This window comes from Corythoichthys intestinalis, chromosome 7 (assembly GCF_030265065.1).
Source record: "Corythoichthys intestinalis isolate RoL2023-P3 chromosome 7, ASM3026506v1, whole genome shotgun sequence".
Taxonomy (NCBI): domain Eukaryota; kingdom Metazoa; phylum Chordata; class Actinopteri; order Syngnathiformes; family Syngnathidae; genus Corythoichthys; species Corythoichthys intestinalis.
Window position 1 is genome coordinate 57,817,779 of NC_080401.1, and position 12,598 is coordinate 57,830,376.

At 40.0% G+C, this 12,598-nt stretch overlaps 1 protein-coding gene and 1 long non-coding RNA gene across 3 annotated transcripts in view; one reads left to right on the forward strand and one right to left on the reverse strand.

The window, feature by feature from the left end:
- Positions 1-12,598, forward strand: part of cpeb2 (cytoplasmic polyadenylation element binding protein 2) — a 61,252-nt gene that overhangs the window by 19,598 nt on the left and 29,056 nt on the right. For both annotated transcript variants that reach the window (XM_057840220.1, XM_057840221.1), the window contains exon 3: positions 7,384-8,210. In XM_057840220.1, the coding sequence (XP_057696203.1) occupies positions 7,557-8,210 (654 nt within the window). In that variant the 5' untranslated portion in view covers positions 7,384-7,556. The remainder of the gene's footprint in view (positions 1-7,383; positions 8,211-12,598) is intronic.
- Positions 1-12,598, reverse strand: part of LOC130918491 (uncharacterized) — a 42,898-nt gene that overhangs the window by 12,044 nt on the left and 18,256 nt on the right. The window lies entirely within an intron of this gene.

Here is a 12,598-nt window from a genome sequence, read left to right on the forward strand (position 1 = left end):
TGCTGTTTTTCTGCAAAGGGACCAGGACGACTGATCTGCGTAAAGGAAAGAATGAATGGGGCCATGTATCGAGAAATTTTGAGTGAAAATCTCCTTCCGTCAGCAAGGGCATTGAAAATATGACGTGGCTGGGTCTTTCAGCATGACAATGATCCCAAACACACAGCCAGGGCAACAAAGGAGTGTGGCTTCGTAAGAAGCATTTCAAGGTCCTGGAGTGGCCTAGCCAGTCTCCAGATCTCAACCCCATAGAAAATCTGTGGAGGGAGTTGAAAGTCCGTGTGACAGCCCCAAAATATCACTGCTCTAGAGGAGATCTGCATGGAGGAATGGGCCAAAATACCAGCAACAGTGTGTGAAAAGCTTGTGGAGAGTTACAGAAAACATTTGGCCTCTGTTATTGGCAACAAAGGATACATAACAAAGTATTGAGATGAACTTTTGGTATTGACCAAATACTTATTTTCCACCATGATTTGCAAATAAACTATTTAAAAATCAAACAAAGTGATTTTCAGTTTTTTTGGTTTACCCATGTTGACAATTACAGCCCTCTCTAATATTTTCAAGTGGGAGAACTTGCACAATTAGTGGTTGACTGAATACTTATTTGCCCCACTGTATCTTGTAAATAAATACTTAAATGTGTTGTTCATTCATTCATTGAAATAACAGCTCATATATAATTGGCTTAATGTGCTGGTTAACCAATCATGTGTTAGTCACACTCACCCACTGACTTTGATGGACGAGTTTGACAGATAAAATAAATTTAAGAGGTGCTTTAACACGTTTCCATTAAACAATTAATTAAAAATAATTAATAATTTGTATTTTAATGAATTATTGACAGTTTTATTTATTTTATTGCTCTTTTGGATGAATTAATGACATGTTAAATTACTCATTTAAAGCTGTATTAATTTATTTCATGTAGTCCTAAATTGGTTCTCCATAATGTTTGCCGTTTTTTTAACACCCAGTACCCAACATTGCCGCTAGATAGCAGCATTGTAAAAGTTTCTGAGGCGTTAATGCAGTGGTCAACTCTCAACCTCTTTGGTTCGCGGGCACATTTAAGGCAATTTAATTTTATGTGGGCCGGACTAGTTTATTTGTTGCCAAATAAGTTAACTGACTGGCTCCCATTGACGGCGCTAGACGTCCAATCCATTTTAACTGGAAGGGTTCGAATGAACATTTGTTCATTCACCCGTCTCAATCCAAATGGATTGCACATCTAGAGGTGTCAATGAATTTGAAAGATGAGCATGCAGAGCCAGTTTTTCCAGTTGAAGTGAATTGGACGCAAACTGTTGTCAATAGTAGGCAAAGAGTTAATTTTGCTCCACTTCCTTGTAATTTGAAGATACTTACAGGTCACCTCCTGTAAATTTCGGATCATTTCCTGTAAGTTTTCGGGCATTTCCGGGATGCTTCCTATTGATTTTAGAGCATTTCCAGGTTACTTCAAGTTGATTGGGTGTCACTTCCCGTTGGTTATGGAGCATCAACTGCTATTAACGGTGCTGGACCTCCAATCCATTTTCACTAGAGGGGGCAAACGATTGAATGTAACAGCAAAACATGAAAGTGAACCAAAACAGTGTAGTAGTAGTACATTAGCGCACGCACTCCATCACACAAATCACAAATCTAATGCTTTATGTTCCCAATGTTAAAATAAAAGCAGGTGATTTTGTATGTACAGTATGAATGAGCTGCAATGTGCCTGTCTGGCAGAACAACCTTGCGGGCCGCATTTTTGCCTTAATATGTATGTTTCAGTGGGACGTTAGAGATCACAACCCCCTCCCCCATTGTACCCAAGGCAGATGTACGCACAATAACCGCATTACCTGAACTAATGCAAGCAGGTGTTTTCCCATCATTCAATCAGGAGTGATTACGCGCAGCTGCCATGGCGGCCTTTCAGCATTGACAATATGAAATTCAGCTGACGTTACTAGTACGTGCTTTGTCCTCATTAGAAAGGCAATGAGCTAAATTATGTTTATTTGAATAGTCCTAACAATATGGCAAATCTATGCTCTAGTAGTTTGAACACACAGTAGTTTTATATCCGGCTTTAGTCAGTAAGTAAGTCAGCTTTATTGTCATCTTCTTCATATGCACATACATACAAAGAAAACGAAATTGAGTGTCTCTCTATCCCTACGAAAGACACATAACTGGGAACTAACATAAGTGAGACATACATACATTGGAACACGAACATGAATGGTAACAATGATAATAACTAGAAACTGCAATTTCTGGAGAAATTACTCTGGGTCTTTGCTGTGTGGAGATACAGATCTTTAGCCCCGCCCAGGTTGGTTTGGGGACATTTCGGGGACAATATCAGGTCACTTCCTGTTGATTTGAGGACATTTGAGGGCGTGGCCTGGTCATACCAGGCGATTTGGGGACATTTGGGGTGCGTGGCCTCGTCATATCAGGTCAATTGGGGACATCTGGGGGGCGTGGCCTGCTCATATCAGGTCATTTGGGGACATTTAGGGGGCGTGGCCTGGTCATATAAGGTCATTTGGGGACATTTGAGGGGTGTGGCCTGGTCATATCAGGTCATTTGGTGACATTTTGGGGGCGTGGTCTGGTCATATAAGGTCATTTGGGGACATTTGAGGGGTGTGGCCTGGTCATATCAGGTCATTTGGTGACATTTTGGGGGCGTGGTCTGGTCATATTAGGTCATTTGGGGACATTTGGGGGGTGTGGCCTGGTCATATCAGGTCATTTGGTGACATTTTGGGGGCGTGGTCTGGTCATATTAGGTAAATTGGGGACATTTTCGGGGCGTGGCCTGGTCATATCAGGTCATTTGGGGGCGTGGCCTGGTCATTTCAGGTCATTTGGGGGTGTGGCTTAGTCATATCAAATCATTTGGGAGCGCGGTCTGGTCATATTGGTTCATTTAGGGACATTTGGGGGGCGTGTCCTAGTCATATCTGGTCATTTGGAGACATTTGGGGGACATGTCCTTTTGATATCTGGTCATTTCTCTTAAATTTGGGGACATTGGCATTTTTTTCCATTGAAAATGAATGACAAAAAATTTGGACGTCCATGGCCGTCAATGGCATCACCCTCCATATGTGTCAATGGAATTGAAGACATTTAGGGGACACGTCCATTAATATCAGGTCATTTCCTTGTGGTTTGTGGACATTATTTTTTTATTCCATTGAAAATGAACGGGAAAAAAAATTGGACGTCCATGGACATAAATGGCATCGACGTACATATGCGACAATGGAATCTAAGTACATTTGCATCAGTAGATTCGACATACATGGCCGTCAATGGCGTCAATGCAATGTAAATTCCATTGGATGTGAATGGGAAATTCACACGTCCATGGCCTGTTAAAAATAAATGGGTACGTTTTTGGCAAATTTCCGGGCAACGGTAAATTTTTGCCCCTCATCATCCCGAAATTTTTGATGTCCAAATTATGTGATTTGGTCAAAAATTGTAGGACTAGATACATTTTGAAAAAAAAATGGTTTTCCAAAAATTGGTGAAAAATCGGCATTTACAGGTGAATGGAAAATTTTTTGGGGCATGAAAAATTCCCTGCGTCGCGTGAAAATTCCGGTCATTTGGACAGTTGAACGGTGCTGATCATTAAGTGATGTAGTGACAGGCAACAATTGAGACAGTCCATTGTTGTGTATTGCAAGGCCCAAGTAGTTCTTATGAGGGAGTAAATTATTAAAGTTTTCAGTGCTTGAATGTGTGTGTATGTGTGGAAGTCAATGATGGGAGGCAAGGGAGGGAGTTTAATATCCTGAAGGCCTGGTGGATGAAGTTGTTTGTCAGGCTGGTGGTTCTGGACCGGAGGCTCCTATACAGAATCTGGTTCTTTTCCAGAGGGCAGCAAGCTGAAAAAGTTGTGCGCTGGGTGTGTCACATCTCTCACAGCCTTGCGAGTGAGGCGGGTGGTGTAGATGTCCTGCAGGGAAGGAAGTGGAGCATTCATGATTTTGCTTGCTGTGTTCACTACACGCTGTAGGGCTCTCATGTTGTAGTCTGTGCAGTTCCCACCCCAAACAGCAATGCAGGTTGTGGGGATGCTTACGATGGTCCCTCTGTAAAACGTGGCCATGATGGGTGGTGGGGCGCTAGCGTGCTTCAGTTTCCTTAGGAAATAGAGGCGCCGTTCGACCCGGGAAATGGCTTTCACATACAAGGGCTGACCGTTAAAATCACAGGATTTTAACAGTGTTTGGTGTATGTTTGCTGCCTCAACATAAGGATGACAACTGAAAAATGTCATCGTATGGATTTGACTTTCCGATAATTGAATTTAAAGGAGAAGATCAGGATTTTTCACATAAGGCTTAACCCTTTAACACCGAACGTGTCGGATGCGACACGTTTACGCATATCATCTTTGAAGCCTCGTAACGCTGTAATTACGTCACCCACGTGCCCCTGGTGGCTCTCATCTGAAAGTACGGAAGTTGATGTCCACACCAGTTTTTATTTGAAGTCAATCGACCAAGCAAAACGGGAGATGATGTCATTTGAGTTTGAGTTTTATTGCACTCATAAATATGCATTAAAACGCTGCATGGACCATGTGTCTATCTCCCTACATCATTTCTTGTCCTTTTTTCAAAACCGAAAGCAGCACAAAAGACTACATATTCCAAGAGCCGTTGTGATGTCAAGAATGACGAACCTAATGTGAACATTTTTAATAAATTGAAGAGCAAGGCACCAACTAAGGAAAATGAGACACGCAAAGCAAGAAACGGCCGGTTGGATTGAGCGAGCGACTTTGAAACGTGCAGAATGAATCGAAAGCTAAATTTAGCGCAAGCTAATGCATTAACTCATTAACTCAAGGAATAGGATGAGCTGTATTAATCATTGTTTTCCTCGGATTAGTCGGCGTCTCGGCGAATAGAAGTGACAGCAGCGCGCAAACGGCAGAAGAGTAGGCTGTGTTACGTTGTATGTGACACAGCTCAGTGACCTGTTCAAAAACCAACTTTGGAAAAAAAAACTTTGTTGGGTCGCATGCCTGAAAAAATTGAATCGAACTGAACTACTTCTCAACATTTTTGAAAATACTTTTTCCAGTGTTATATATTTTTTTTCTTCAATATGAATCTTTTCAATTTTTATATAGATGTGTGTTCGAGAAGCTTAATTGGATGTACATATATATTATATACCTTTATAAGGTGATGGGTACAATACCTAACTTCACAAAGCGATATCCTCCAAACCCTTTTTGTGTTGGATAATATATTTTTTTTTTTCTTCTCACTATTTTGCACTTTATATAACCTGTTTTGACAATAGTATGTGTAAAGGCCAAAAACGCCTATGACCATTCCTGCTGTTTGTGTTGAATTGTCAAACATAAAACTATTCAATCTTACTTTTTCTATTGAATGTTTAACCTAACAAGTTAAATAAATATTATCAAGCTTCAAAACGGTTGGTCGAGCATGTTTGGTTGTCAGAGGGACATCAACATTACAAATTTTGAAAAAAGATTTTGGGATTTTTTGTCTTTTGGGCTCCAAAATATGGATTAAAATTGGTCAGCGAAGAAAACAACAGTTCGGACATGAAGTTCAAGGTGTCCTGAAAAAAGGGACCCAACTTGGCCATTGTGAACAGTTTTTTCTTTGAAATATAAAGGCAACATCAAAGGCATGCAAATTCGGCCAAAATAGGCTTAGGTGTTAAAGGGTTAATCTTCGATAGTCGATGGATTTGATTTCAACCACCATTGACTCGCGCTAGCTTAGCCACTCCGGGGATCTGAAACGAAAAAATAACTGACATACTGCACGGAATTTGTTAATATCAACTCCACCCAGTTCTATCGAACCGACAATTTTGGGGTGCGCGAGCCCCAAAATGCGGTTGTTGCATCCTCTACTAGCGCCTCTTTTGCACATCAAATTAGATCTCAAGTGTATTGTCCAAACGCTCAAAAGGGCCTTTCATCAAGCGCGTGTGTTTTGCTGGCCTCTTGTTTGTGTTCAAACAAGCAGCAGCAGGTTGTTATCGCGCACGCGTTTGCTGTTACAACAAAACCAGGGAAGATAACGCTTGACGACACAGATGTGAGTTGCACAATCGCGGGTGGGGGGGGGCTTATCGGGGATGTGATTCAACTGCAGACGAAATGAGATCATGTTGGACAAAGGCAGCCATTGACGACGATAGACGTCTAATTGTTTTGTTTGAATGGATTGGACGTCTATCAATGTCAATGGCAGCCAAAGGGTTTATATTTTTTGTGTTGGTTGAATCTGTCAATTTTAAAAATTAGTCTGTTGCAAGCTTGCTCGAAACTCACCTCGTTTTGAGGGAATTTGAAATACATTCAAACACCTAGGAGAAACAACCCCCATTGAAGAGGGTCCTACAAAAAAGGAGGCGCTACTGAGTTGCGCAGCCACACCCTTATTCAAAACCCAAATGAATCTTCCAAAAGGGCCAATTGGACTAAACTGTACCTACAGTTTAGTATTAATATTTTAATATTAATATTGATGAATATTAAAAAACAACAGATTTCTAATTGGACGTCTAACACCGTCGATGGCATGCAATTAGTTAACTACTATGGGGGGGGGGGAGTACTTTAGAGTGTTACTTGGGGCTGTAAACAGTGTATTTCTGTTTTTATTTATTTTAATTTCATTAATTCAGCTTTTATTAACATTGTATATATTTATAAATGTTTAATAATGATATAAAAAATATAAAAACTACATTGATTAATAATTTAAAAGTACACATAATAGTAATTGCTTGTATTTAAGTTTTTAACCCTTTAAAGGGTCTTAAATTAAAAAAAAAAAAAAAAATTGAACAGAAAGTTTTTCCTGGCTTCTAGTTTTAGTTTAAAACGGTCTTTTATGTTGATCTGTGTTTGTTAAAATTTTCATTTTGTTTACCAGTGTAAACTTAAAAAAAAAAAAAAAAAAAAAAAACGTCTATAGCCGTCAATGGCACTAAATGAGTTAAAAACTATATTTTATGTTTCCTTTGTTAAGTTTGTTTGACGTCTTTTGCCGTCACTGGCAGTGAATGAGTTATCAAACGTGTTTTTTAGATGTTATAGTTCAGACAGATTGGACGTCTATCACCGTCAATGGCACTGAAACATAATTCACTACCTAGGTGCTAGGTTTGGAATTGGAAACAAGGGTGTAGGCCTCCTCAGACTGCACTTTATGAATAATGAAGCACCGGGTGGGGGTGACGTAAACTCTGCAGCGCGTTTTGCAGGCAGGAAGGCCGGCGTGGAGGCGCGCACACCCGGGCGTGATGCGACCGTGACGTCGGTTCCGTCTGAGACCTTTAATCCCTCTGCCGCAGCAGCAGAGTGGCGAGGAGGGGGCCAGCCAGCAACCGATATGGACCGGAGGACCTGACGGCGGAAAAATACTCCCCCCTACCGTCAGAAAAAAAAAATCGGTGGGTGAAAACTCCCCAGAATCGGTGCCGGTTTCGTTCAAAAAAGAGCGAAACAAGGCGGGTGGTTTGTGCAAATCATGCAGGATGATGCGGCGAGGGTGACACGCACTCTGACGCCGCCGTCCATAGAGGAGGAACCCGCAAATCGGGCCCGAGAGCCGGCGTCAACGGAGCCCCGCCGCCGCCCGGTGCCGGATTACGAGTGCGGCTTCCCTCCGACTCGGCCCGCCCGTGACCTTCAATTCGGGCCGGAAAGCGAGCTCGCGGCCCGTTCCTCGGCCCTCGAAGACACTCATGCCGCGACGCCGACTTCCGTGATGGACTCCCCCGTGAGCCAGCACGTCAGCGACGGCAATGACAACATGTTGTCCGGAGGTCTGGGCGCCGCCTTCCCGGAGATGCAGAGCACCGGCGACAGCGACTCGTCGTCGCACTCCCTGCCGGGTTTCGGCACGCCTTGGTCGGTGCAGACGTGCAGCTCGTCGCCCCCTCCTCCCACGGCACCACCTGCAGCCGGTTCGGACGGCGGCAACGGTGGCGGCTTCTACGCGTCCTCCTCCGTCAACCCGGCCTTCTTCCAGGGTTTCTCGGCTAATCCGTGTTCCGGGATTAACACGCACGGTTTCGGCGGGCATTTCTCGCCGCAGAACCGGAGGTCGCCCATCAACCCGCAGATGCACAACCAGCAGGGCGCCTTCCTGCAGCAGAGGAACATCTACAACCAACATCAGGTGGGCTAGCCTCCATCATTTGTTAAAATAGGTTTCATCGCGATTAATCGGTTGCAATTTACCTGGGATTAATTTCTTACTATTCCCAGTTTTTATAGTTTTATCTCTCCAAGTAAGTGCATAAGGGCTGGCAGTGACGAGTATCAAACACTTATGCACTTCCCACTCTTAATGGATTGGACGTCCATTGCCGTCAATGTTTGTGATTGAAATAGGAACACAGCATTTGATGTTTACTTGGATTATATTTTTCTTTGATATATACTTGTTCGTACGACCGAGTATTAGGGCAACAAAAAAGGGGAAAACTATAGAACTACAAGAATCAAGTCATAATGTTTTGAGGTCAATGTCATAACATGAGAATAAAATCATACGTTGTAACTAGGGTTGCAGATATCGATTATTTTAGTAGTCGATTAATCGATGAACGAGTTAGTTCGAATAATCGAGTAATCGGAAAAGGAACATAAAAAAATTAAAATACCTGAGCCTTAAATAGCATAAAACAAAAAATAAATGAGGATCTAAGTACAACAAAAGAACAACTGGCTAACTTACATAGCAAAAGTCCGCTAGCTTAAATGCTACAAAATGCTAACTTTTTTTTTTCCAGTGTTCTTAACAAATTGTTCAAACGCATAGTCCCACTAAAAAACGGCTAAATATAACTATAAACTAAATTATGAATGCATTAAAAAACATTAACTCCAACAAAAAAAATTTATGTCAGTCTTAACAGGCTGGATTCAGCCATGTGAAATTAGTTATATCATTTTCACTGTTGTCAGGAACAGGAAATGACCTAGAAATGCCCCAAAATCAACGGGAAGTGAATGAACACACCGCCATCCCTCCCACTTCATACGGATTGGATGTCTATGGCTGTAAATGGCAGCCAATGCGTTATTTTTGGGGCATTTCTGTGTCCCTTCCAATTAGGGCTGCAGCTATCGAATATTTTATGTAATCGAGTATTCGACTGAAAATTCCATCAATTAATCGAGTAATCGGATAAAACATTTTTTTTTAGGTAAGGAGCAATTATAAATATTCATGACAAAACAAGACATTTCATCTAATATTGAACCATTTTCAGTCAATCAATGTCTTTATTTTTTACGTACATAGTTGAAAACAGCCAACAATTGCATCTCAGAAGTGTCTAGAATTTTTTTTTTTCCTGTTTTCACTCAAAAACTTCTAAATTTTATATTAAAAAAAAAAAAAAATCTTATTTCTTACCTAAAATTTTCATTACGCTTGATAACACACTAGGGCTGCAGCTATTGATTATTTTAGTAGTCGATTAATCAATAAACTAGTTAGTTTGAATAATCGAGTGATCGGATAAACATGAAAAAATAAAAATACCTGAGCTGGGCCTCAAACGGTATTAAAAAATAAATAAATAAGGATCTACATATGTACAAGAAAAGAACAATTGGCTAATTTACATAGCAAACGTCCACTAGCTTAAATGCTATAAGCTACTAACTTTTTTTACAATGCTCTCAAAAAATAGTTCCGACACATATCCCCACAAAAATTGGCTAAATATACCTTTAAACTAAATTACAAATGCATTAAAAAACATTAGCTCAAACAAAAACCTAGCTTATGTTGGTCTTAACAGGGAGCAGATGGATTTGGCCATGTAAAATGAGGAAGACTAGAGGGCAGTGTATCCACCCAAATCAATAAAACTAAATGCTAACACTTTCAAAACAAACCACGACAACGCCGCTTTCATTAAACGAATACTCAAAGCAGCAAAATTTAATTTGAATTATTTTTTTTTTTAATCGAATTATTCGAGTTCATCGATTAATCGTTGCAGGATTAGTTGTAACACTATGACAAAAAAGTTGATTTATTATGAGAAAAAAAGCGTAATTTTACAAGATTAAAGTCTTAATACTTCATAATTCATACCATAATTGCGTGAAATACTACCCCAAAAAATGTTTTAGATGACTTTTTGTACATTTTGTGGCAATTTACTTGCTGTTGTTCTTTTTTAATTTCCTTTTGTGACGATTCTAGTTCAATTCCTGTTCATTTTGGGTCATTTTGTGTACATTTTGGGGTAATTCAAAGTCACTTCCTGTTCATTTTGGGTTGCTTCCTGTTCATTTTATTTTTGGGGTTAAGGGTGGTGATTTTTGCTCACTTCCTGTTTGTTTTTGGACAATTCCGGATCAATTCCTGTTCATATTGGGCCACTTTCTGTACATTTCCTGGAAATTCAAAGTCACTTTCTGTTCATTTTAGGTGAATTCTTGTTGCTTTTTGAAAAAGTAACTTTTGGTCACTTCCTGTTTACTTCGTGATGATTCCGGGTCACTTCCTGTTCATTTCGGGCCACTTTATGTACATTTTGTGGCAATTTGAAGTCATTTCCTGTTCATTTTGGGTCACTTCTTGTTTATTTTGGTGGAAGTCTTATTATATTTTTTGACGAAGATGATTTTTGGTCACTTCCTGTTAATTTTGTCACAATTCTGGGTCAATTCTTGCTCATTTCTAGTCTTTTTCTGTACATATTGTGGCAATTCCAAGTCACTTCCTGTTCATTTTAGGTCATTACCTGTTTATTTTTGGTGGGATTGAAATACCAGGTCATTTTCTGTTTATTTTTGGGACAATTCCAGTTCATTCCAGGTCACTTTATATACATTTTGTGGCAATTCCAAGTCACTTCCTGATCATTTTGGGTCATATCCTCGTCATTTTTGGGGGGTGAAAATTCCAGGTCACTTCATGTTTATTTTGTGATAATTCCTGTTCATTTCAGGTCCGTTTCTGTACTTTTTTTTGCAATTCCAAGTCACTGCCAGTTCGTTTTTGGGTCACTTCCTGCTCATTTTTTGGGGTGGAAATTCCAGGCCTTTCCCTGTTTATTTGTGGACAATTGCGGGCCAATTCCTGTTTAATTAGGGTCACTTTCTGTACATTTTGTGCCAAAATTTTGTCCATTTTTTGTCACTTCTTGTTGAATTTTGTAGGGGGGAAGGGGGGTCATTCTTGATCACTTCCTGTTCATTTCGGGCCACTTAATGTACATTTTGTGGCAATTTCAAGTCATTTCCTGTTCATTTTAGGTCACTTCCTGTTTATTTTGGTGGAAGTCTTATTATATTTTTTGACGGAGATGATTTTTGGTCACTTCCTGTTAATTTTGTCACAATTCGGGGTCAATTCTTGCTCATTTCTAGTCATTTTCTGTACATATTGTGGCAATTCCAAGTCACTGGGGGTGGAAATTCCAGGTAACTTCTTGTTCATTTCAGGTCCGTTTCTGTACTTTTTTTGCAATTCCAAGTCACTCCCTGTTCGTTTTTGGGTCACCTCCTGCTCATTTTTTGGGGTGGAAATTCCAGGCCCCTCCCTTTTTATTTGTGGACAATTGCGGGCCAATTCCTGTTTAATTCGGGTCACTTTCTGTACATTTTGTGCCAAATTCTGTCCATTTTGTGTCGCTTCTCATTGAATTTGGGGGGGGGGGTCATTCTTGATCACTCCCTTTTTATTTTGGATCCAATTTCAGGGCACTTCCTGTTCATTTTTGTGCCAATTCTGGCACTCTACTCAACTCTACAGTGCTTATACTTATTTGTAAATGATCACAATTATGCATAACAGCCACTAGGTGTCTCTAAATCAGATAACCAGGACTGTGATAAATCACCACTTAACACAAACATATGGTGCCTAAATAAAACAAGTAGTTAATGATTTTTTTGTGTGTTTTAAATGTGGTTCACACACATATAGTCTACTATTGGGAATGACTCAACAAAAAAATCAACAAATTAATCCTGTAATGTTTTTCCTCCAAAATTTGAAATTATATCCAAACATGGCATTTTCACTATTATTGATATATTTCATGTCATATAGCCTAGACCTAATACTATTTTTTTTGTTCAAATTCAAAGTCACTTTCTGTTCATTTTAGGTGAATTCCTGTTACTTTTTGGTAAGGTAACTTTTGGTCATTTTCTGTTTACTTCGTGATGATTCCGGGTCATTTCCTGTTCATTTTGGGTCTCTTCTTGTTTATTTTGGTGGAAGTCTTATTATATTTTTGACGGAGATGATTTTTGGTCACTTCCTGTTAATTTTGTCACAATTCTGGGTCAATTCTTGCTCAGTTCTCGTCATTTTCTGTACATGTTGTGGCAATTCCTGTTCATTTTGCGGTCATTTTGTGTACATTTTGGGGCAATTCCAAGTCACTTCCTGATCATTTTGGGTCATTTCCTGGTCATTTTTTGGGGTGGAAATTCCAGGTCACTTCCTGTTTATTTTGTGATAATTCCTGTTCATTTCAGGTCAGTTTCTGTACTTTTTTTGCAATTCCAAGTCACTCCCAGTTCGTTTTT